Here is a 24,910-nt window from a genome sequence, read left to right on the forward strand (position 1 = left end):
GCACCTCTTAATGACAAGAGTTGTTGCTCAGCAGTGTTCCTATAATGGTTACTGTAGTATGTGTCTGACAGATGTACACAATGGGAGGTAGTTGTGTGTCTGGCCACAGATGCAGTCAAACACACACACACTAGCACATGCACACAAATCAGTACTATAAGCAAAACATCCAGAGCTAGAGAAAAATTGTGTGCTGCTCAACAAGCGGATGGCTTCTGTCAGTCGTTCGCCTTTATGCGAGTCCTAAAAATTCACGAGGTTCACTCAGTGAAAGAAGGTAAATGAATAAAGATGATGAGACTGCTGCTAGTAAAAGAATGCACACAGGCTGATATGAAGAGGATTTTTTTGAGCTGGGTAAAGCTGTGTTGAGGATGAGGTCTCACAGGGAATATCTTTGATGTCTGTGCTCATGAATGGTGCAAGATGGGCTTTGGCTACGTCTATATTAGAAAACAGCATGGCCCAATAGAAGCAGATCTGTAGAGCAAATGATGTAGGTGCTGAGGATGCAGGGTCCACACCGTGTGTGTTTTTGGGGCTACTGTAGAGTCACTCTAGTCTGGTTCCATCAGCGTCTAAAGTGTATTATAGGTCCTACTGGATTACAGCGTCTGCATTAGTTTCATCTGAAGGAAATCCATTTCATGCACTCAAAAACAGTTCCATGATATGAACTGAAGCACATTAAGTAAAGGATGTCTGGGAGATTTGCTTAGCTGTAAGTTGAGGAATTTCAATTCCAATTTAAGAAAAAAGAAAAGATAATAAGCCGGAAGTATCTCAGCTAGGTTTAGATGCGCATCAACTCATTGACACACAGAGCACGTGCTCAAATATACTTCAAGACGACAGAATGTAAAGACTTAATTCTTCCTTCTCTCATTCTTCTGTGAATTAATTGAGTTGGAGGTGCTACTCCTTATTTCTGTCTTCATTAAGGAAATAACTGGGACACTAGAGTATAAGCAACGAGAAAGTGAAACAAGAAATGGAGAGAGAGAAGCTTGCTTAAAATAATTTGAAAATGATTTATTGGATGCAACCTCTACCCTCAGTGATTTCTGGTGTATTACTTTTCTATAGTGCAACCAGGGAGGACAGTAACTTGCTGTGGGCTAAAGGTAAATTACGATCTATTGCAAAGGAGGGAAGGAAAAATATACTGAAGGTGGGTATGTGAGGCACATGCTCTCCCCTGATGGTGTTCGGTGAGTTGGATCTCACTGGATCAATTCATTCCAAAGCCTGCCAGGGAAAAAGAAATGTCAAGAGTTAAAGCAAACTTCATGAAGCGAAGAAGGGAGAGTGAAATGGCAAGATGTTTCGTTAATGGGGCTTGTTGCACACAGACTTGGTAGTATGTCCACTAAAGAGGAGGGAATTTGGGAATCTGCAGTTTATCATAGAATCATAGAATCATTAAGGTTGGAAAAGACCTCTAAGATCATCGAGTCCAACCGTTAACCCAACACCACCATGCCCACTGAACCATGTCCCTAAGCGCCTCATCTCCACATCTTTTAAATACCTCCAGGGACGGTGACTCCACCACTTCCCTGGGCAGCCTGTTCCAAGGCCTGACCACTCTTTCAGTAAAGAAATTTTTCCTCATGTCCAATCTAAACCTCCCTTGGCACAACTTGAGGCCATTTCCTCTTGTCCAATCGCTTGTTACTTGGGAGAAGTGACCGACACCCACCTCACTACAACCTCTTTTCAGGTAGTTGTAGAGCGTGATGAGGTCTCCCCTCAGCCTTCTCTTCTCCAAGTTGCAACCTTGCTATTGCCTTCCAGTGGTGGCCTAAGGTTGCTGATGCAGGAGGCTTTTCTTCATCTTGCAGTCATGCTGACCCATGTATTCACACTGCTTGCCAAACCTGTAACCCATCCCAATCCCCAGGGATGTTACGGGAGCTTCACATCAACTGCATGTTAAAGTTGAAAACATATTTTCAGGTCTAGCCAGATTAAGGCCTCACCGAGAATATGTTTCAGCAGTGTATTCTGAGATTTAAGTTTTATGGAAAAAAATCCCCACAGTTACAACATTTAAAATAGTATGGGATGTTATTTCAGCTTTCGGATGAAAAAGGCTGAAGCAAATTCTTTTCATATGAAATGTTTAAGCCGCTTAACACAAGACTTCATAAAATGGCCCCTTGATTTGGATCCTCCATTGGAGACAATTTCAAGATGACCTCATTTTGCTAGCTGAGCAATCTGTAGTCACTCTTAAAAGTTTTTGAAACTGGTGATATTTGTCTTTCCATATGTCACTTAAATGTTGCTAATAGAAGCATATGTTTTTGTGAACTCAAGTTACCTGTGGGCCTAGGTTCACTGCATGTTGCTTTGGACACTTGAGTAGGGAATCTGATAATTCAAAATGTTTTTTCCATTCAGAGAATGATGATGGTCCCTGCAGAGAGTGCTTTTCTCTGTTGGTTGTAAAAGGTGCTTAAGAAGAGGGTGTTTCTCACATAGAGAAGTCAGTTTGGGGGAATGAAACTGAACCTCAGCTCCCACTGCTTATTGAGCAAACTTCTTTCCAACATGTTTTTTCAGCTTTTTGGGACCAATAAAGACAAAAGATATGAAATGAAGATATTTGGAAAGCGCCACATTTCTGATCCAAGCAGATGTGCACAAATCCTCCTCTGTGGCGTTAATCCCGTCTCTCCTACACAGCATCAAAAACAAATAAATGACTGTGAGATGATCCAAATGAGGCAGTGTTTTCTAAGCATGCTGCTCCTGGTTCTTTTTATGTTAATTGACTTGGTTTTTAAATTTTTTTTTCTTTTTTTTTTCAGGTTGGATTCCCAAAGTAGCTTTCACACGCTTGAAATCATCAGCTCATGTTAACGACACACGATTAGTGCTCCAGGAACGTGTTGATTGGCAACCTGGTGACGAAATCATGGTGGGAAGGACAGGCTTTGGAGATGCACAGCAGCAAGAAGAAATGGCTGTTATTGAGTTTGTGAATGACACTGAGCTGTACCTTAGATCACCGCTCAGGTATCCTTTCAAGGGGTAAAGGGATTTCTATAGCAGAGAGCTAAACCAGAAGAAAATTTAGTCAAAGTGAGGACTTCCCATTCCCTGTTGGACATAATAACTATAGAAATCCCTTTAACAAAGGTGGTCAGAGATATTTCGGTTCCTCACTCCCCCTAAAGCTAGTGGACATTCAATCCTGAATGTTTCTGACTATGTTTAATTTCTGTATCATAACCACGAACTCAGAAAACCTTTGAAGTAGAAAACACCAGTGGCCAGTACAGTCCAGTGGCCTCAGCACAGAGTTGGCAAAGAATTTAGTTAATTTCTTGAGAAGTGTCTGACTTTTGGAAAAAAAAAAAAAGAAATCCTCCCTTCCTGACTGATTTACTTAGGCTGATTAACAACACACTCAAAGTGAATTACTTCAGTTTGGAAATACTGCTTCTGTGTTTTCAGTGAGCTGTAGTCTCACTGCCTTACGCTCTGTCTTCTGTACGTGGAGATTTTGGTCAAACTGTACTTCTTATCATCATAACCTGGAGCCCCACTGTTGAAAAATGTTATCTGTTTGGGAGGCAACCCAACTCCAATGCCCAGAAAGATTAATGGTATAATTTTCAGAAGCATCTTGGGCTTGATGAAGGAATGTCTGATGGTTATCACCAAAATGTGTTTTGGGAAGATGAAGAAAGTTAAGGCTGAAATATTTTGGTGTAAACTTATATATCTAAGGAAAATTTGTGAGCTTGAGAGACAGAAAGATGAAAACAAACTTCAGCCAAGGAAAAATATACCTAGCCCATATATGCAGACGCATTGGATATGCCACTGTTCATGATGAGATAGGACTGAAACCAGCTCTGAATTTGGGCAGTTGGTGTAATAAGCTTAGGGTAAACATCATTCTTGCCATCTGGCAGGTGCAGATACTTTTGTACCTTTTCTGTTACTTTCCCAGGTACTCCCACAATGTTGGAGAGGCATGGGTGAACGGCCAAAGCCTGCCTTTGAGTGCTGTGGTGGCACTGATTAGCAGAAGGGTTGTTGTTCAAGGAAATGTCACGATGGAGAGGATGTCACACCTCAGACAGTGTGTAAAAGCAGGTGTCACAAGAGGTGAGGAGGTCTTTTTTCACAGAAATGTACCGAGGAGGAAAACGGCTCCATTAAAATCACATTCTGGTGTCACTGTGTATCAGAGATCTTTCTGAATAGGATAACTTTGAGACATAGTTATAGACAGCACCAGGAAAGCAAGTTTATCTTTCCAAACATTGTTTGACATTAAAGTGTGAAGTCTTGGGAATTGAACTGCATTTCATTGTAATATCTCAGATGTATTATTTTCACATTGTTGTTTCAAGCCATCTTGGGAAAGACCCTTTAGTTTTGCCTGAGCCTAAGGGTGTAGAAAAGAAAGTATCTTCTGAAAACATGTTTCAGTGTACGTAATATATTAAATTTTTAATTGTGTTTACTATTTAGTCGCTTTAAGAAGAGGGAAAAACAAAACAGCCCAATGCTGTTTTTGTGTAAAATATTGAGACGTTGTTTGGTGTTTAGGGATACCAAGAAAAAAGACAGGTGATGGTTTCTTGTAGCATATAGTAAAACTGGTGAAACAGTGCTAGGTATCTCAGTTGTCCTTTAGTTTTACCTGTATGAAACACCATGAAGTTTGACAGGTGGCTTCCTGATTTACACCAGCTGATGAGGAAGCAGAATCAGACACAGTGATTATAATTTGAGGAGAGTTAGGTTATCTGGCAACACAGCTGTAAGGTTTCCTTTAAAAATAAAATGCCTTGGGCTTTCAGACTGTGACACAAGACTTCATTTGATATCCAGCAGCCAACTGCTTATATTACTACTAGATTTATGGTCCATTTTCTGTGGAACTCATAAATATAGTCTCTGAAATGTGCTAACCATCTGAGGTTTTTATTTGAGTTAAAGGATAGGAGGATTTCTCACAGGAGTCACCACAAGATGAGTGGGCAATGTTTTTTGTGGTTAATTTACCTTCTTTAAAAGAAAAATGAGCATTACTGAGCATAAGCACGCGGTGCTGGAATTTGAAATCCCCTCTGCACCTCCACTGAACAAGCCCAGGTTGCACACCCGTAACCTGAACCCCCTCATACCAAAACACCCTAAGCATAGACCCACGGAAGGATGCCTTTCAGGAATGTCAATTCCTTCCCTAGCCCTACGATTTACTTTCCTTGTCTTCAGACTGTGGGTGGTAACAGTTCCTCACGCATCTGCAGGGACAGTGGGGAGACCAAGAGTTTTAAAGAAAATTCAAAATGTTCTCATTTCAGTTTAGTTCAGTACATCCGTGCCCAATCCCCTTTTCAAGAACCTCACCCAAGGTAAATCAATGTCAAATCCATCTTCCCCATGCATAGAACTATTTAAAATTGAACACAAGGAACTTTCCAAGGCATAAAACCACCACAGCTTCCTGCTGGTTTTAATATACGTTCCTCTAAAAATGTCCAGGCTTTTACGGAAGGAACCATGGGAGTATTTAGACGGAGTATCAAATATGTTTGCCTGTGGCTATTTGTCTTTGGGCCCATGTTTAAGATCGCTGCTGGAGGTGGAGTCTCTCTGAGTCAATGTGATGGGTCTCATGGTGTTGCTTGGGGCACTCTGCGCACCCCACTGTCACCACGGAGAAGTGACACTGACAGCTCCCACTTGGTTGTATTCTAGGTGGCTCCAGGTGTCTGTACAAGAGAAGCGAGAGGCAGCTGGGGTCTCGGGACCTGGGGGCCATCGTGGTTGTGGAGGCCTTCCAGGGAGAGGTGAGTCGGCTCCGGCTGGAGGGGGTCCAGTTCCGCCACGTGGGCCAAGAGTTTCGGCAGCACCGCAGTGCCCTGACTGTTGCTGGCAACGCGTGGATGGCAGGTGAGATGGCTGCACTGGAGGTGGGCCCCAATGATCTCAAACATCCACCTTTTTCTGCCCAAAGCTGGGGCAGATGTCCTCAAAAGCCTGCTCAGCTCTCGGGTCATTTGACAAATTGGATTGCTAAAAGAAAACCTCACCTGTAGTCAGCCCAAGTGAAACTTGACGGAATGCTTTAAGCTGCTTTAGTTCCTTTGCATCTCTGGACAGCTTTCTCCTAAAATAATATTTCATTTTTATGCCAAACCTCTGAGTTGGTGCGCTACTTCTAGCTCTGGAAATGAATGCACTAATATACCACGAGGGAGCCCAGAGGTGGCTCAGGGCTGTGCGGTAGGCCAAAATTTAATTCTATCACCTGAAGGTTAAGGAACATATTAAGTTCTTTTGACTTTGTCACTGATAAGTGCAAAATTCATCTCTGTGGAAGTGGCAATGAGGGCTTTGAAGAGTGGTGGTGATAGGAGCAAGTTAGGTGGGCTCGAATAATGTTTTAAGGGTACTGGATGGGACTTTCCCCTTTACAACTAACCCACATTTATGCCTTTCCTATGCCATCTTCATCACTGAGTGAGGATCTAGGCTTCCTGGTGGCAGAAGGCAGCACTGGCCATGATCCTGGAGTACAGTGGGCAGGTCACCATGCTTGGCTAGACAAGGTGTACAGGACACATGTCCTGTCCTCACTGCCCTTCTGAAATGTTCCTCCTCTCCTTCAGTCCCACTTCAATCATAGAATCATAGAATCATTAAGGTTGGAAAAGACCTCTAAGATCATCAAGTCCAACCGGTAACCCAACACCACCATGCCCACTAAACCATGTCCCTAAGCGCCACATCTACACGTCTTTGAAATACTTCCAGGGATGGTGACTCCACCACTTCCCTGGGCAGCCTGTTCCAAGGCCTGACCACTCTTTCAGTAAAGAAGTTTTTCCTAATGTCCAGTCTAAGCCTCCCTTGGCGCAACTTGAGGCCATTTCCTCTTGTTCTATCACTTGTTGCTTGGGAGAAGAGACCAACCCCCACCTCGCTACAACCTCCTTTCAGGTAGTTGTAGAGCGCGATGAGGTCTCCCCTCAGCCTCCTCTGCCTGAGCTCATAACATACTTCACTCTTGGGATCTTACCCTATCCTTTCACTGGAACTCCTCCTCCTTCCTCACAATAGTGGACCACCTCCACTAATCCATTTCTGCGCTCCGGGCCCCTCTTCCGTACTGTGCCCATCTCAGCAATGCCCGCCTGTTGGCAAAGACCTGCCAGGTGAGTAAGGGCGGGCAGCTGCAACCGAGCAGTCCCACGGGAGCCGAAAGGATTAATTGCACAGCATCCAAGGACGAGGAGCTAATATAAAACTCTCCCAGCCTTCAAGCTGCCGTGTGCTTTTTGCTTACAGGACTCATTTCTTTCCAGACTCTTACATACGTGGCTGTTGTATTTTGGACTCCTTTGGCCAAGGACTCCGTCTGACCGGGATCTCAAACCTTAGTGTGGAGAGTAATGTTTTCTATAACATTTCAGGCCATGGGCTTCTACTGGGTAAGTGAAGCAGGGAAATATCTGTCCTACATGTAACAGCAAGGTGTGCTGATTACCATTTGCATGAAAATGCCTTTGGAGGAAAGAATGGCAGATCCTTACCTGCGCCCTGAGAACTTTAATCACATCTTCCGCATTTTCTGGTATCAGTGAATCTGGAATAAAGCTTCCACGATTGCACATGCAACACCTAACAGCTATTTCTGTTTGACCATACGCTTTCTGTTTTTTCAGGTCAGTCTTCACTTGATCTGGATCCCTTTTTTTCAGTGCACAAGTGGAAGGAGATTTTTTTAGGGGATTGATTTATCTGTCTTTGGAAGAGCACCATTATGCAATATTTAAGACCCCAGTTCAGTGAGGCATTTAAGAGCATACTTACCTTTAACTTCAGTCATTTGACATCGAAGATAATGGAGTGAAAGCATATGTTAAAAGTTAAGCAGAGGATTTAGCACTTAAATAAATTGGAGCTTGGAGCAACAAAAATGTTAAACAACAAAATATTTCTCCTAACTAACCATCAGGAGCCTGACTTGCAGCATCTTCTGCTGGGATCTCATGTTGGCTGAATACCTAAAGATATAGCTCGATTTTTGTTTTCCATCAGAGATGGGATAAAAATGACCAATTTTAAGATAAACAGAGAGGGAAAAAAAGCCTTCAGTCCTGATCCTGCAGTTCCACACGCACAGCGAGTCCCTATGCTAGGTCCTGTATATAAACATAATGAGAAGTGATAGATTACGATTTAAACAGAGGAGACCTATAAAAGGAGAGTGATTGTATACACCTTGCAGACAAAGAGAACTGGCTCAGAGAGATGCAACGACTTGCCCAAGGTGATGCACAGAGCTCTTGTGGCCATGGGGAAGCAGAACAAGATCTCCTGCCGGCACGCCTTGGTTCACTCGTGCTAGGACATGTGTCTGAGTTAAAGGACTCTGGGCTGAGCTGAACGTTTCTGCTGAAGTCTCAGCCTGAATCCACCTTTTCCCCAAGATGTCTTTAATGGCTTCACTGTCAGCAGCTCCAGAGGGTCTGATGGATGAATTTATATATCATTTTGTTGCCTGTGAAGGAATATTTATTATAGCTGGTTATTTGCAGCTCCAGAATTGGACTCCCTCAGTGATTTCATCTAAAACCCTTATTTTCAGGGGGTTTGCAAGACAGTCATAAAAATTCGCTCTGGGCTTAAAATTAATTGACACACCAAGACTTTTTATGCCACCTCAAAAAACTGTATGGCTGTCAAAAGGACTGCTTTAGGATCCTGTTCATACTCCAGTAGTGGCATTGTAGTAAATACAGCCTGGAAAGGAAATATTTCCTAAATGGATCTTGTTCCAAAAATGGAGAAAGGCTCAAAAGACTGAGAGGAAGGTTAAAAATAATCACGGCCATCCTCAAAACCAAAGCACATAGGTTTTCCTGGCAAGTGGCTTACATTTGGGGTAGTGGTGATCGGGGAAAGGATCTGTATTTGGAATAGAACTTGAGCAGGTATAGCTGAAGATAATCATTTATGTTCAATAAACAAAACCAAATAGATTTAATTTCCTCCTGACGTGGACCAAAGAAAGATGATCCACTTTGTATTCTGCTTCCAAAATGCAAGAGCGGGGGGACATATGCTGATGTGTCCTTATTTGGACTTGACTTGTATGGGACTGTCCACTTTTTGCCATTGGGTGGCATATTTCTTTACGGTGTAGTTTACAAAGATACTTCTTTTTTTTTCTTCCTACTTCAATACTGCTACTAGATCTGGGGCACCTCATGACTCTGAGTTGTGTGATCAATTTTTTGATTGATTTTTCCTTTTTCTTCTCATACTTCATTGCTTAAGGGGGGGCAACCCCCCCATTTCTGTGCAGAGTTGCACCAGGTGTTTTTAAGTCTATTTAGAAATTTTCTTACATGTAAGTAGGGCAGTGGAGGGAGACACAGGAGATACATAGGACTTTGAATTCTAGTACTGCCAGAAGCATGCCTGTGTTTGCATAGGTGAGCCACTTCCCCACTCTGAATCTCTTTTTTTCCAACTGCAAATGTGCTTTATAATATTCCCTTTATTCATTTTCTCCACAAACCTGGGGTACAGTATGGCTGGTGTTATATTCATGTATAACACCTGGTACAGGGTCTTGTGCATATTGAATTGCAGAACCATTATTGCCTCTTTGTAGAATATGTATTGTAGTATTCCTTTCCCCGATTGTTTTTATCTCATTAGAGTGTAAGCCTTTTGTGGCAGAAGCTGGTTTTTTATCATATTTACAATATTGATCAGATCTTGCTTGTGGCCTCCTGACATTTCTGAAGCACACAGCTTTCCCCTTTCCATTTGAGCAGTCATGGCAGTCTTGGGCCGTCTCATAGCCATCTTCTGCCATGTGTTAAACACAGGTTTCTAAGTGCTTTTCAAACAGTGATTTACCCAGGGACAGTTAGCAGGGAAAGCTAATTCCTAAGTGGGCCATGCCAGCAAAGCAGGCAGGGCAAAACCCAGCAAGTTCTGTGACTTGTATAATAGAGGGTTTCCAGCTATATGTAGATTTCTGTTTCTTTTTTTTTTTCTTTTTTAATTTCTCTTTTTCTTTTTTTCTCTTTTTCTTTTTTTCTTTTTTTTTTTTTTTTTTTTTTTCTTTTTTTTTTTTTGAAAGGAGAGGGACTGGAAGAGGGGAACAGAGTCAGTAACAACATAGTGATTGGCCTTTCTGGAACAGACGGTTTATCCAACATTGAGACACTGTCACCAGCAGGGATCTACATCAGGGCTCCTGCCAACAACATCAAGGTAAGAAGTTCAGGTATAGAAAGTAACATTTCCTTTCTAATCAAAGATATCAAAAAGATACGAAGATTCATTTATCTGGGAGATCATATACACAACACTTGCTTCTCGGCTGAGCTGTTAGAAATTGTGCTTGTGATGGGATATTAAAACAAGCGCATATTGCAAAATAAATTACATTCATGGGCAAATTTATTGTTACTGAAAATTTTACTGCACTTGAATGGAATGAAATATTGCAGTGAGATCCTTCATCCTGGGATACTTTAAAAAGTTGTTTTAATTCTTAATTCTCATGGATTCATAAAAACTGGAAATAAGTTTAGGCTCAGCTTCTCTCGAATTTTTTCCTACTTCTGTCACTATAAAAAAAAAAAAAATCAATGGACTGATGACAAACATACTAAAATTCAGCAATATCAAATGCACCTCTGTCTGGATTTAAAATGACAACTTACATACAGTCCAAGATTTGCATTCCAGGGTGCATTCCCTGTCCTATGAAAATGACATTGATTTTAAAAAAAAACAAGCTTCTCTATTCTAAAGAGTGATAAAACATCGAACTCTTAAAAAACTAACAGACTAACAACCCTCACATCAAAAAGTTGAGCTCAGTAAAAATCTTTTTATTCACTAATTCTCTGATGTTTTCTTTTAGTTCATACATGTTTTTGTCTTATTCAAGTCACTTAGATTTCAGAATAAAGAGTCACTTTCAATTGTTTCATGGAAAAAAAAAAGTATGATTTTCAGCAATTAAGTCCTTCCCAACTACTTTAAGTCTGGAATTTCATTGAAACTGGCCTTTCTTACCACAGTTTCAGTTGTGACAAATGCACATTTTCGTTAAAAAAAAAATAGTGACCTGTTCTATTGCTAAGCCACAGAAACCAAACCAATTATTAAGTGTATGTGAAGACCTAATCGCCCCCTGGGCTTCTGTTCCAAGAGGAAAGACTTGCACCTAAATTTGAAGGTTAAAAAGAGACCAACACATTTCCTATGTTAGTATGAAGACAATAGCACTTAGGAAGAAGGAAAGGACTTTCCTGCAATTCCCTCAAGGGCATATTTATCGTTTTGAAGATCATCAAATATGGTTAAAGAATACAACAACTAAGCAGAATCACTTGAATTTCAGCTCCACTAAACACAGAGTTTTGTAGCATCATGCACTGACTTACCCTGGAGCTGTCTACTCGATTGCCAGGGGCTCAGCTTTTGAAAAGGTTTGCTGCAATTATCTCTACGGGTACGTGTGAACTGACTGTGGTCGGTTTTCAGCACATTTGTTTAGCTCCCTCCATTCACATGTCTTTGTAGATATGCCCAAAGCTGCGTCTGTGGCTCTGCACCCGAACATCAGGGTTAAGTCTGCTCTCCAAAGTTGCGTTACTCAAGGCAGAATAGCTGATGGCCCTTGAAGGGTTGCTGATAAACCTCAATGTCGGCAGCCTCTCGGAGTGGGCTATTTGAGGCGTTGCAGCAGCAAAAGGAAAATATGAAGAAGTTGCCTAGCTTAAAATTATTATTAACTGCACTTACTGTTCTACGGTACCAAGCAGTGTTCAGCAGAAGACATGAAATGACATGGTTATTAAGAGAAAAAGTCACAATTTTTTTAAGCAAAACTTTTTCTTAGTGTACGGTAATAATCACTAAATGCAAGGGATGCTGGTCCAGCACCAGCATCATGATATTACAGAGTTTCAGCACCTTTTATCTGATCAAATGGCTCAAGAACTGGATTTGCTTTTTAGGTATCTATAATCTTAATTTAATAGGGAGGTCTGAAGAGTGTAATGGGAAAGACTCATCTGCCCACTGCCTGGTTTCCAAGCCATGACATAGAATAGAAATTTCCCCCTCTAGATTTTAATGTTAGGTGGTTGTCGGGTTTTGTGTTTGTTTGCTTTTTGTTTTCAGATTGCCATCTTTCAGTTACTGGTTTTAAACTTACAGGCTGCAATCTTTAAGGCAAGGAGTACAGCTAAGATAGGCAGAGGAGCTCTAGGTCCGCACTGTGTTACATGGGTTAAGCTTTCCACAGTGAGTCCTGCAATCATATTTTCATAACGACTCAATTTACCTGGGAGCCTAAATTTGCATCGGTGACTGAAGAGCTTAAATTCGCTTGAAAACTAGTGGTCTCCTAAACGGTGTTGAAATTGGGACACAGCAGTCACTCAAACCTAAGCCTACAAAGACATTCAGAGAACTAATTCCCACTGGTTTCCATTTGACTTAAGCTCTTAAGTGCATTTGTGAATCAGGGTGTTAGATAAAATGTTATATTCATACAGTATAAAGGCAAAATGATTATTACAATGTTAGGTTTGGTTTTTTTTTTTTAATGAAGTATGGAAGCCCTGGTTATCACTTTTTAGTGTCATAAGATAATTTCATTAGCAGGCTGGTTTCTTGCCTTTTAAATGTTATCAGCATGAGGAACTGAAGATGCCCCTCTTTGATATTGGCTCTTTTGTCACTGAAGTGCGTGCCCTATGTCCCTAGTTTTATTTTTGAGTGCAGGAAAAAAAAAAAGAAAGTAGTTTTTTATCTTCTTCTCTTGGTTCTCTTGGGCCCAGTGGGTCTTGGGCCTTTTGTAGTAACTTCCTATTCATAAACATCCAATGCCCTTAAATCCCAGAGCCAGCATGTTCATGCATAACAACATACAGACTGGGTTTAAGAAATTCAACAGGCATCCTCCCTTTCCTTTCTTACCATGGCATTGAGGACTGGGAAACAGCTTAAATGAATGAACGGGGTGAAGATCAGCTTGTGTTTCCATGTCAGAGGAGTGACTGATGGTCACGCTGTTGATAAATGAATTTGTTTCCCAGTATCACCCAACCCAGCCATTCTCCACAGTATCACAGTGGTGAGGCTGCATCTGTTTGGCATCGATTGTTTCTCACTATTTCATCCCTACCGAGATCTTCTCTAACACCTTCTGCAAGGTGAGCCCATGTTGAAGCGAGCCCGTTGGGGGTACTCCTTGCATCCTGCCACGTTCTGAAACTGGGGGAGCGGTGCTGGGCACACCCTCCAGAGCTTTAATGTCATCTTTAAGGTCAAGAGTTTGAGTCCCAGCTATCTAAAAGAAATTCATGAAATATTTACATTAGCAGGGTTAAGAGACACTTAAAACGTCAACCACTTTATTTTACTGACTTGCGATGCATACCTCCAGGTATTTGGCACGCTCGGGGAGGTAATTTCTCTCTGGAATTTTGGTTGCACGGACATTCGTAATATACTGACTTCCACAAAGAATTGATTTCCACACAAAATTCCCTGCTTGCCTAAAACCCCTGCCCTCCAGCCACTAACTGGCTGAATAAATATGCAGGTTTTTTTCTTATGAATCATCTGTAGAACGCATGATTGGAGTCGCAAGTAAAAGATCCTGGAAATAATGTGACTGGACTGCAGAAGTATTTTATTAAAGGAAAAGGGTCTGCGGCTGCACTTTCAGAAAAAGCAGCAGTTTTACCGGGGGATAGAGAAAGCAGTGCTTTGGGTATTGATACTTCTTTGTTGCTTGACAGATGTCAGAGATCACGACTGCAGGGAACACCCTTGGATAGGTCAGAAGAAAGTAATTGGTGTATGGAGGTTTTCACCTCTAGGTCACCAGGCTCAGCTTTGATTTGGACCATCAGGGACCAAAAAGTCATTAGTGTTTTAACACTGTCTGATGACCTACGAATGGTAGTGGTGGGTGTCAGTCCCGATCTTAGAGAACAAGCTCTTCTTATACCTGCAAGAAAGCTCATCTTAGACTCCCCTTAGAGAACTAGGTGCCTCCAGAGAGCAATTAATCTTTTCTAAGGATAGACCAGAGGAATTGCCCTCTGGACATGCCTCTGCCTTATTTTTTCCTGGAAAGGGAGCCTAGGTTTAGAAGCCTGGACTTCAGCATTAAATTTTTACACATCTAAGATAGGTGAAAGGGATCATGTCCAGATGTGCACATGAAAACACCGCTGTATGGACACCGTCCAAAACCATCTAGGTTTGGCTGCTGTCCAAATGAAGCAGATAAAAGTTTTTTTCCCTAGAGTGGAAAAGGTCCTAACCCATTGCATAGAACCCACATAACCCACTTGCTACAGACTCTGTAAGTACCAAACTCCTAATATAAGACCAGGCAAACCTCATGTTCACCCATTTTTCACCTCTTGCAATAATACAAAGAATACAACTCCAGAATTTCTTCATTAAGAGATATTAAGTGACAGTAACTTACAGCACATCTTCCCATGGTTATTCACTTATCCTGTTAAAAAGAATCCAAAACAAGTAATTTACCACAGGTCTGAGTGAGTTTAGTTGTTCAGCCACTGACACATCCTGAAGATGTAGTTCTCTCTTTTCTCTCAACTGTTAGGGGGTCTCACTTTTTCGTGCTCATTTTGTTTCTTTTTGCTGAATTTGCTTTGGGAGGTATAAGAAAGAGACAGATTGAGAAACAAATCAATAAACTGAGTAGTTTGTGATTTTCTCTTCTTTCATGACATCGCCTTCCTAATTAGAAAGGATTTTATAGGGGTAAGAAGTTTTCCACAAACTTTTTTCTTATGTACTTCTCGAAGAACTACGGCAATACCATTTTTCTGTCATTTGTTTCTATTGCTTGGCCAACCCTTGTTGCCTGGCTCAGCAACAGGTTTTTTTAAGACTGGCCCAAGGACAGAGCGAAAACAGGACGAGACTGAGGACACAGAAACAAGGTACCAGCTTCTACCAGCAAGACTTACCAGAATTTGAATGGACATCAATTGGGATTTTAATCTGGGTTTTTCTTAATTTTATTTTAATTTCCAGAAATCTGTGGTAATCGTTTTTCACAGTCACATATGCTTCTCTGCAGGGTAACACAGTGTGTGCTGCTGGGTACGGCTATTTCTTTCATCTCTCCCCTGAGGGACCATCCAAAATACCTCTCCTGTCCTTCAGTGAGAACGTAGCTCATTCCTGCACAAGGTACTTCGGGATTCTTGGTTAAAGAGATTTTCTTTCAGTCCATGGTAGTGCTAACTACAATTGTGAAAATGCTTTGCCCCTCCTTTCAGGATTTTTTTTTTTTTTCCAATTTTGCACCCTTTTAGGGCTTCCTCTCTTGTAAGCAGAGTTCTCCACACCAGAGCAGAAGCAGTGTTTGACAGCGACATTGGTTGGGGCTGTTTTTCAGGGCCTGATGGCGAATAGTTTCCTTAGTAGTTTCAATACGGTCCTTTCTTCTTCGTTCACGAGCCCGATGTGTCAGCTTGCAGCATTTCCCAGTGCTGTTAACAAGCTCCACTTTACCCCCTTGTTTAAATGATCCTGATGTAGTTTAAGGTGCCACGTCTAACATATTTCTCATCAACCGTTTAACAGCAAAGCACTGAAGCATGTGCTCATGTGTGGAACTGAAAGCTCCTTTTTAAGTATACCAGACGTTTTGAGCAGAAGAGGGTGGCACGCGGGAGAACAGATACACGATGTCTTTCTCACACTCCTCCTTTAACATCTCCTGCAGGCCACCATTAGAGACTTGACACTGGCTTACACAACCTGGAGTGTCATTTCTTACCTCCAGATGCTTTATATCATAGCAGCATGAACACTCAAGTATTAGAATTTGGCCTCTGATTAAGTAGATTGAAGAGACTAATCACTTTGCAGTCCCACGGGATAAAATGTCAGACATTACATAAAACAATTGTTCCTGTAGCATCCAGGAATGGCTATTCACTAGAGCTTTTGCCTGTACTTCCCTAAAACAGAAATGATAGTAAAAAATATCATTGTACTAAAAGTGGACGGAGTCATCTGAATTTTGAGGAAATCTGGATATTAATCTGGATTTAAAATCACTGAGAAGGTCAAACCAAGGGCTTCATTCAGGAACACGTACTTTTAGAATGTACTCCAAGTTGGTTGAATCCAAGATATAAAAAAGCCTTATCTGTCCAGATCCATGTCAGGCTTCTCTGAAGGTGATGCTGGTTGAAAGCTCAAGAGCATGGTGGGGGTGTTTTGCAGCGAGCACTTGTCAGTGGTACTGCACACTGGTGGTTAGCCCCGACGTGGTTAATTATGAAAATGCTTGAAAAGAAATTTTAAGTATGCTCTCTGGCATGATTAGATGCCTAAAATAAATATTGCTATCCACCAGTTTTTGATTTTGGATTAAATGATAAAGTCTCATGCAGAGAACTGTTACAGATCTAAGATTTTAGATATCAAAATGATTAATAGGAAAATCTGCTCATGAGTACATGCACTGTAAAGAAACTGTCTCCTTTGCTTTCTTTCCTCAACAGGTACGGCTTGCTGGTGTACCCAGAATATTTGCCAGACAGCCCAAACCGACCTGTTCAGTTCAACAACTTCACAGCTTGGAGCAGCCAAGGTGGAGCACAGGTACTTTTGTCCTGACTGTCCTCTGTGATGCTCAGGATCTTTACAAGTGTACCACCTCTACACTGACTTCATCTTTTAAGGCTGCAAATAGGCCACAGTTACGGTAAAGTTCTTGTACCTGTATGTCCATGTCCCTCAGCTGGAGGCTCCTATTTCGGTGATAAAGCCAGAAACACAATTTGTATGAGTTCTTCTTACTGCTTCAGTGCAGAATCAGTGCTACTTTCATCAATAGCTGGGGTCCTCTGTAATTATCTGTCTGCCGCTATTATCACAGAATAGAATGGTTTGGATTGGAAAGGACTTTAGAGATCATCTAATTCCTACCCCGCTTCCACTAGATCATGCAGCCAAAAAAATCCTCCCAGTGGAGCTGAGCTATTCGTAAAGGTTGCAGTTGGTAGAGGACCTGTTACCTTCATAGGGTTCATGATTTCCATGGGAATTTTTTCATCCTTGTTAAAAACGTGCTTTTTTTTGTTTGTTTGAATTTGTCTAGCTTCATTTTCCAGCTATTGTAGCTCACTACTACTTAATCTGATTAAAAACCCCACATCACCCTTTATTATCTAATACTTTCTTCCCGTACCGGTGCTTAGAGGCTGTGATTCTCTTAACCCCCCGTCTGATAACCTGAACAGATTGTATGTGTTTCTCTGTAAGGCATATTTTCTAATCTAACCCATCCTATGGCTCTTCCTTTGAAGGTGTCCAATTTTTCAGTGTGTTTTTTTCAGACTGGTGCATTCTCTTTCTGGAAAAGCTTATTTGCATGAAAAGAAATAAAACAGAAAGATATTTTGTAGTTGGTTTTGCAGTTTTCTCTGCCTAACTTGTAATTTCTTTGTACATTACAGACCTAGCATACATGAATAACTCAGTTTATTCTACTTCTTTCCATGGGCTCCCTCTAGGAACAGTCTTCTTGCTGTTAGGTGACTGTAAGCAATACCTCTGGTTATTTTCAAGGCATCTTTCTGCTACAAACATTAACTTCTTTACCCTTCTTTTCTTTCCAGTAATAAACCCCCAAATATTTAGGGCACTTTTACCCTGTCTATTACTGATTCTCGGTTCTGATTTTCTTTCATACTGTTCTTTTTTCTTTTAACACGAAAATAAGTTGGTAGAATGGAAAGGTTTTTGTACTATTAATTAAAAGCAGAAATAAGAAATGAAGGGGAGATGCTCAAATACTAAATACACATTCAACACTTTAATGTGTTTTTACACTTCCCCATCTATTGTATTGCAAGTGAAGCAGAGTTATGAACAATCTGTTTTTTTAAATAATTTTTCCTTTATTATGCTTTTATATAGATTTTTAGTAGCAGCAACCTTGAACTCCAACATTTCTGGATTTACGCTTGCAAAGACTTTGGCATTGACATTGTAGAAAGCCTGGGAAACACTTCTGTAGCTGATAGCGTTTTAATTGGACACATTGGGCAAAAGGTAAGCACTGCAGGAATTATTTCAATGTCTCTTGAGTTGCACAGCAACCCTTCAAGCAGGAATTTGGAGAAATAAGAAAGCAACCTGAAAAACAGCCCCTGCTCCATGGCAGCTTGGGTAAAGCCTAGATTTTAAGTAGATCGTATGAAAAGATAAATACTTAGGCCCAGCTTCAGGATGAGGTTTGGGCACTGATCTGTTTGCTTAGTCCTCTAGCTGTCTTCCACTCCTTGGAAAGATGATGTCTTCAGCAGCAGCACCTGCAAGGGACATCGATTTAATGATGAAGCAGAGAAACTTGGAGCATCAGTAACGCTGTCCCAACCCGCTGGAACCAAGGATTTTGTTGCTTCTGCTGGCAGCAGCAGAAGAGAAACAGCATTTGGTCAGCTGGATCCTGCATCGTTTTTCAGGCGCTCCATTCGTACCAGCTGATGGTAGAACTGAATAAACATCAGCTGTTGAGAAACCGGAGATTGTATTCTGCAGGAAAACTCAGCATTTTTTCCAAATGTCTTTTTATTTCAGTCTGGAAGTTTTGAAGATTTTTTTAACAAATTTGAAACAAGGACTCCGATTTTTCTATTTGAATTTGGAACTATTAAAAGATTTCATATTATAATGCTTATTCATGTATATTCTTTATAAAACAACATTCAAAAGTAAAAACAAAATCACACTTCTGTTCAACTTATGAGCTGAAGGATGTTAGTAAGATAAGTGTTCATTTTTTCTATACTCGTGGTTTTTTTTCCAAGATTAACATGGTCTCTTGGAATTTCACAGAACCTGGATTTCTGAGAGAAATCATAATTTTTGTTTAAAGAAGCTTTTCTAACATAAATTCCTATATACCTTTTGCTGTAATAAACAGACACTGTTTAACCACACACAACTGGGTTTATTTAGTGATTTGAGAATAATGAGGGGAAACAACAGATTTGATTTCTATCCTAGTTAACACTTTGGTTTCCTCTGCTCTCTCATAGCATCATTGGTCCACCTGGAACACAGAATGCTACTTTTTTATTTGAGAATGCAAAATGCCATCAAAATGTAACATTTTTATTTATGCAGTAAATATGATCTTCTTTAAGAAGCTGGACAAAGTCCTTTGGGTGCTACCAGGTTGTTAACAGATTAATAACACGGATAACAATGGAATTTTAGTTACAACTGGCTACAGCTGCTTGTTTATGATTTTGAGGTCTTTTTTGCCCTGCTCAGTTTTCTATTGTTGTTTATGAAATTAATTTTCTCTCTGACTGGCAGAAAAAGAGTTTTAAATGAGTTTTCTTTAGAAGCTCACAGAAAGAAACCTCTGTAGTAGGTCTATTGAAAGTGTGTAGCTCAGTTAAAATCCTGGCTTCGCCAGTCCAACCTTGCAGCGTCCCAACAGCACAATGAATTTCTCTCAGACACCAAAGGGTGGATGTCTTTGTTTTTGCTTTGCAGGATCCATGGAAGGACTCCAATGTTGTACTTGTTAAGAGATTTAGAGGCGCTCAGCTGTGCCTTGTTTCCTGCAGTACCCCAGGGGGGTGATTATCTTTGATTATCTCATGATAAGGGCCTCCTTGTCATAATTTACATCTTAATTTATGTAATTCTCCCTTTAATAATGATGTCTCTTTAATATCAATTAAAACTTTATGACATTAATTTAATGGGAACCTTGGATATTCCTCTCTGCTAGCCCTTCCAGTTTTTGAAAGAAGTGCTTTAAAACAAGATTTTTTTCTGGATATATCAGGGCGTTTAAAAACTGGGGCTTTGATCAATTAAAACATTAGCGGCAGGGCTAAATCCAGGGCCTGTAAAAGCCAAGGAAAAGACTTCTGTTAGCTTCCTAGATGTTCAGCAAGCCTCCTCCATGCTTTCATAGAGCAACTCATTGTCCTTGTGGAGCTATTTGAGGAGAAGCATTTCTTCCTGAAAAAGCTGGAGGTCTGAGACAGGTGACACACGCTAGGGAGGAATTGTCGTCTCACACCCTTCTTCTATTTGTTATTTATTTAAATAAAACAAATTAACTAAAAAAAAAAAAAAAAAGATAGAAAGGGGGGTGGGATGGAAGAACAGCAAGTGTAAGCAAAAAACCAATAGAGTCTTTCTGACCGATTTGTTACCAGAAGCCAGGGATTTCTACTTAGCAGTGATTTGGAAGAAGATGGCCCAAGGATCAGGACCATCATCCCAGATGTTTTGGCCTCAGAGTAAAAAAGGTGATGGAGCTACTGTCTCTTAATGAGACTGAAGTAGCACCGTTTCTTTGAAGTAATAATCTATTTATAAAAGTCCATTTCATTCTACATTTTCAATTATAGAGGAAGTTTTCACAGAGGGTGGATTTCTCGATTGATTCTCTACTACGGCTTTTGAGAGTTGTTCTACAAAAGTGTTTATTGGCCTCAGAAACAGTATCACACATTCCTGCCAGCCCTTCCTCCTCCAGGCTACCCGCTAGCTCTGAGTACATCCTTCTTCCCAGCCTGTCTCCAAGATAAATTGGCAGAGATGTACACTTCCCCTGTGTCATGGCCTACAATCACCACAAAATCTAGATTGTCCATTGTGTTTCCCATCACTTGTAGGTTTTGCTCTTCCTTTCCACTTCTCGTTGCTCTGATGGACCCTGGACCAGAGCTTTGAAGAGAGCCTAACTTAAATGCTTCCCCCATCCCCAATCACACAAAAGGGCTTTGAATCTCAGCAGACAGGTTTTTCTTAGAACAGAAATTAGAACGATTAGCTTTGTAGAGTAGGGAAATTTCCTGCCTGCTGGACAAGACAAGGTAAAGTAAAAGGGACTTTAAACAAACCTGCTCACTGTGCCTTCCAGGTGGATTCTTTCTTCCCAGGGAATGTGCAATTTCCTTTCCCTTCAAATGTCCAACCTTAACTACTAGGCAACAACCAGGACAAAGCAAACAAGGCAATCACTGCCCTGAATGTAACACTATCACACACTGCAAATGGTGAATTAAACAGATGTTACTTGTCCGAATCTGCAAAGCAATAGCTTAGATCTGTCCTTCAAACAGCATACGTTGCCCCACAACCACGGACCTGAGTGCAGTCATGTCCTTGTGTCCCAGCTGCTGCATCCTGGACTCACTAGACTTGGAGATTCACATGGTGATATGTTTCCCAGCGCTCTTCATTTCTTCATTGCAGGATAGGACCTGTATGTCGGCAGGACTGAAAACTCCCAAAAGATACCAGCTATTCATCTCTAACACAGCTTTCAGGAACTTTGATGCGAACACTTGTACAGGGATCAGGACTTGTTCCGGCTGTTACCAAGGGCAGGGTAAGTCCGATTTACACTTATTTAGCAGGGTTTCCACAGTCTCTGGCTTCCTCTCATTTCAGATTCAGATGTTTAGAAGTTCATAGTTTCCACAGACAACCATTGATAGATATTTCAGCTGAATCCCACCAAAACCACTGTATAATGAGGAAGAGTACTGGCCCAGTTTTGCTTCTGCAATCTTGTCACTATGTTTGCTATAGGTGAATTATCAAGAGCTAGGTTTTGAGGTATTTGCATACCTGCTCTCCTTAAGTTTCACTGTAATAATAATTTTCACAAGTGTCACTCTCCCTGTTTCACCTCCCCAACTGGGACAGATGGATAATACCTCTTCCTCATTCACAGGGAGGTGGGGCATGAGATGATGATATGTAGATGTGAGATAAACGCTGTGCTTGGCGTGCAGCTCAGATGAACTGAGAAAATCCCTGAGTTGGGATTGTAGAGATATGCATAACAACCACTCCTCAACAATACTCAACCTCTTTAGTGTGTGCATTTTGCTGACATTGCTGGTGGGCTTAACTAGACCCTTCAGCTGCTCTGCTCTGCTCTGCTCTGCATGGGCTGAGGTTGCAGGTTCTCTCCAATCTCCCTGCAAAATAGCTTCATCGCATATTTTTAAGACAAAGGTAGCCTTATTTTTGCACCAATTTCATTTTCTCAGTGGAAGGAGCTTTTATACACTGACTTGTTTCTGCTTCTTCATTTTGGGAGGTAAAATTTCAAGAGCGATGATTTCTTTAATAGCTATGACACAACCTTGCAGAATTTCACCAAGCTCCTACCTCAGGCCAGCCTAAACCTTAGGTGAATTTGCCTAAGATAACGTGTAAACTAAGCATCCTTTTGAGTTTTGAAGAGGTACCCAAAGGCTCTTTAAAGAATGTTCCAACTGCAATTACCTCTTAAATATATTTATGTATAAAGGAATACTGCCTTACAACAACATAACAGAGAAAAAGACTTCAGGAGGTGAGATCAAAGGACAGGAGGAATAGTAAAATCTGACTCAGAGAGGCTACAACTGAGAATAGGATAGTCAAACAGTAACCAATGTGGTGCATGAACACTCATGCCAAAGCTGGTTTGTTATGGTCCATGGGGCAATGATTTTCTGACATTTCTGGAAATGTTAATGCATTAAAAAAATTCCTGTGTTTTAGCCCGCATGAATAATACTCCTCTTTGTAGCTATCTGCTTTACAGTAATGAAAAGATCCTCCAGCTACACTTTTCAGCCAAGGCTTTATTGTGCCAGGTGCTGTACATATGCACGCAAGTATATTTACACACACATAAACAGTCCTTATCTCTAAAGAATTTATCTTGTAAACAAGGCAGAAAGGATCTACAAGAATTACTGTTTTGGGGACTGTAACTTTTGGCAGTGGGACTTGTGAAGAAGCGCTTGGAGTCACTGAGGAGGTGTTGGTAGGGCCGGGAGCAGCACCTGGATCAGAGGAGTCCGTAACCAGAAGTCTTGTCACAACAGGCCTCTGGACAGGTTGGACCAGGCCATAGCACGGCAATGGCAATTCCTACAACCATCTCTAGTTATTTATTTATTTTCCTGAATCTCCTCTTCTTGTTGACTCAGCAGACAGTTTTCCAAAGCAAAGGTGAAATCTCTTTTTCTCCAAAGATGTCTTTAGGCCTATTACTTGAAGAGGTCAGTCTTTATTTCTGAAATGCTGTTTGTTCCCCCCAGGTGGCTTTATAGTGAGTGCTGAACGTCTGACCTTCATCAACTCACCCTTCCAAGTGTCCTTCCCCTTTCCTCACTCTGCCATCCTTGAGGATCTCGACGGCTCTGTCACGGGGCAGAAAGGAAGTCATCTCCTCCCTTCCACAGATATTCTTGCAGTATCTTGCACAGCCATTGCCAACTTCAGTCAAGCTTCTGGTGGCAGTGTTTGTGGAAGCGACCTTGTTTTCCACCGTATGTCTCTTCATTTGTAAGTAACCATTCCACTTCTGAAAATTCAGCATGGATGTTGTTTGCTATGTTTTATATTGAGAGAGCTGCTGGATCTGGACACAGTCCCAAGGCCCTGCCTCTCTGCTGGGTCCTAAACTAGGTCAAAAGCCTGAGCACTGGCATACATTAGTCCGTGTTGTTGTCCACGTGGTCTCTGGCACTGGTTTTGTTCTAGCTACTTGTTCTTTCCCAGATAGTTCTCAGGCATGGTTTAAGAGATAGCAGAGGAACCATTCCCAATTGGCCATTTGGATGCAATCATCATGTTTCAGAGAGGAGAACACAGCTGTAGGGACAGCTATGAGAATTATGCATACTAGTTGGCCTCCAGGCCAGAGGACAGTCTTTGGTTTATTTTATTTACTAATTTAGATATGGCCTGCCCAAGTTCAATTTCTTTCTGATGTTCTCAGCAAGCTGCTTATCTTTCTTACCTTGGTATCCTATCTGTAGTCTTGATTCCTGTCCAGAGGCAATTCTGGCAGTGTTAAGTGGGCCTTTTAGCAGAGGCTGTGGTGTATTGCTATTTTGTCACTCTTTAAATTACCAGGGGGATATAAACTGGCCTTTGTAGAACTAAGAATCCAGCTCAAGGTGGGCACTGATGTTCAAAGTGAGATCAATGGCCAAGCCCCAGACAGTCAGAGATTTAGTGGGCGAATTGCAAACTTTGCCAAGATTTTCTAAATGCTGACCTGTAAAATACTTCCAGATCATGAGAGAAACAGCTCAGCTGATAATAAGACGTAGTCTTTAAAAAAAAAAAAAAGAGTTTGAATTTAATTAGATTTTAAGTCAAGTTCTGAGAGTGTTTCCTTTTATGCTCATTGTGAGAGATTTCCCCAAATGCTCCCAAAGAATAAATGGTCATGAATAGGGCAGCTTTTCATGTCTTAGGCAGAAAAACTTTACCGTCTGATTTCATTGCTGTGTTAGTTTCATAAACTATCAGATTCACGTATTATGTTTTCTACTAAAACTGAAGTCAACATTTTATGATTTCATTGACCCAGCTCTCATGCCATGAACAGCCATATTGTATAGAAAATACAATAATTTCATAATGTATTTCATTAAAAGAAAACTTTCCAGTAGGTATGTTTCTGCCACTCTGTTGGAGCCATGCCTTTCTTACCCACCTCATCAGGACTTTCTGGTCTTTCATTTTGCTGTTCTTTGCTTGCTAGGAGGTGAATTTAGTCAATTCAGATCATCAAACCTTATTAAGACTGACCCAGACTCACAACCTAAGCAACCTGTTTCAGTCTATATAGTTATGGTTTCCCATCAACATGATGGTATCAGATCATTGTACAAGGGAGATGTGAGACTCAAGAATAAACTTTTGGTATTGTGAGTGGCAGAACTTTTTTGGCAACTAGGTAATCGCTTTTCCAGAGTTAAGTTGCCAGTTTTCACTTGATTTCAGTGGGCACTTGTGATAATACCACTGTTTATAGATGGAAATGAAA

At 41.1% G+C, this 24,910-nt stretch overlaps 1 protein-coding gene across 1 annotated transcript; it reads left to right on the forward strand.

Moving 5' to 3' along the window:
• The first annotated feature begins 234 nt into the window (after positions 1 to 234).
• Positions 235 to 24,125, forward strand: LOC104082791 (fibrocystin-like). Its single transcript, XM_009586038.1, has 12 exons — positions 235 to 277; positions 2,817 to 3,024; positions 3,968 to 4,125; positions 5,731 to 5,925; positions 7,341 to 7,466; positions 10,136 to 10,269; positions 15,149 to 15,261; positions 16,587 to 16,686; positions 18,007 to 18,141; positions 21,319 to 21,454; positions 23,169 to 23,399; positions 23,989 to 24,125. The coding sequence occupies exons 1-12, from the start codon at positions 235 to 237 to the stop codon at positions 24,123 to 24,125; spliced, it is 1,716 nt and encodes a 571-aa protein (XP_009584333.1).
• The last annotated feature ends 785 nt before the right edge of the window (positions 24,126 to 24,910 follow it).

The sequence above is a fragment of the Fulmarus glacialis genome, unplaced genomic scaffold (assembly GCF_000690835.1).
Source record: "Fulmarus glacialis isolate BGI_N327 unplaced genomic scaffold, ASM69083v1 scaffold941, whole genome shotgun sequence".
NCBI classification, from domain to species: domain Eukaryota; kingdom Metazoa; phylum Chordata; class Aves; order Procellariiformes; family Procellariidae; genus Fulmarus; species Fulmarus glacialis.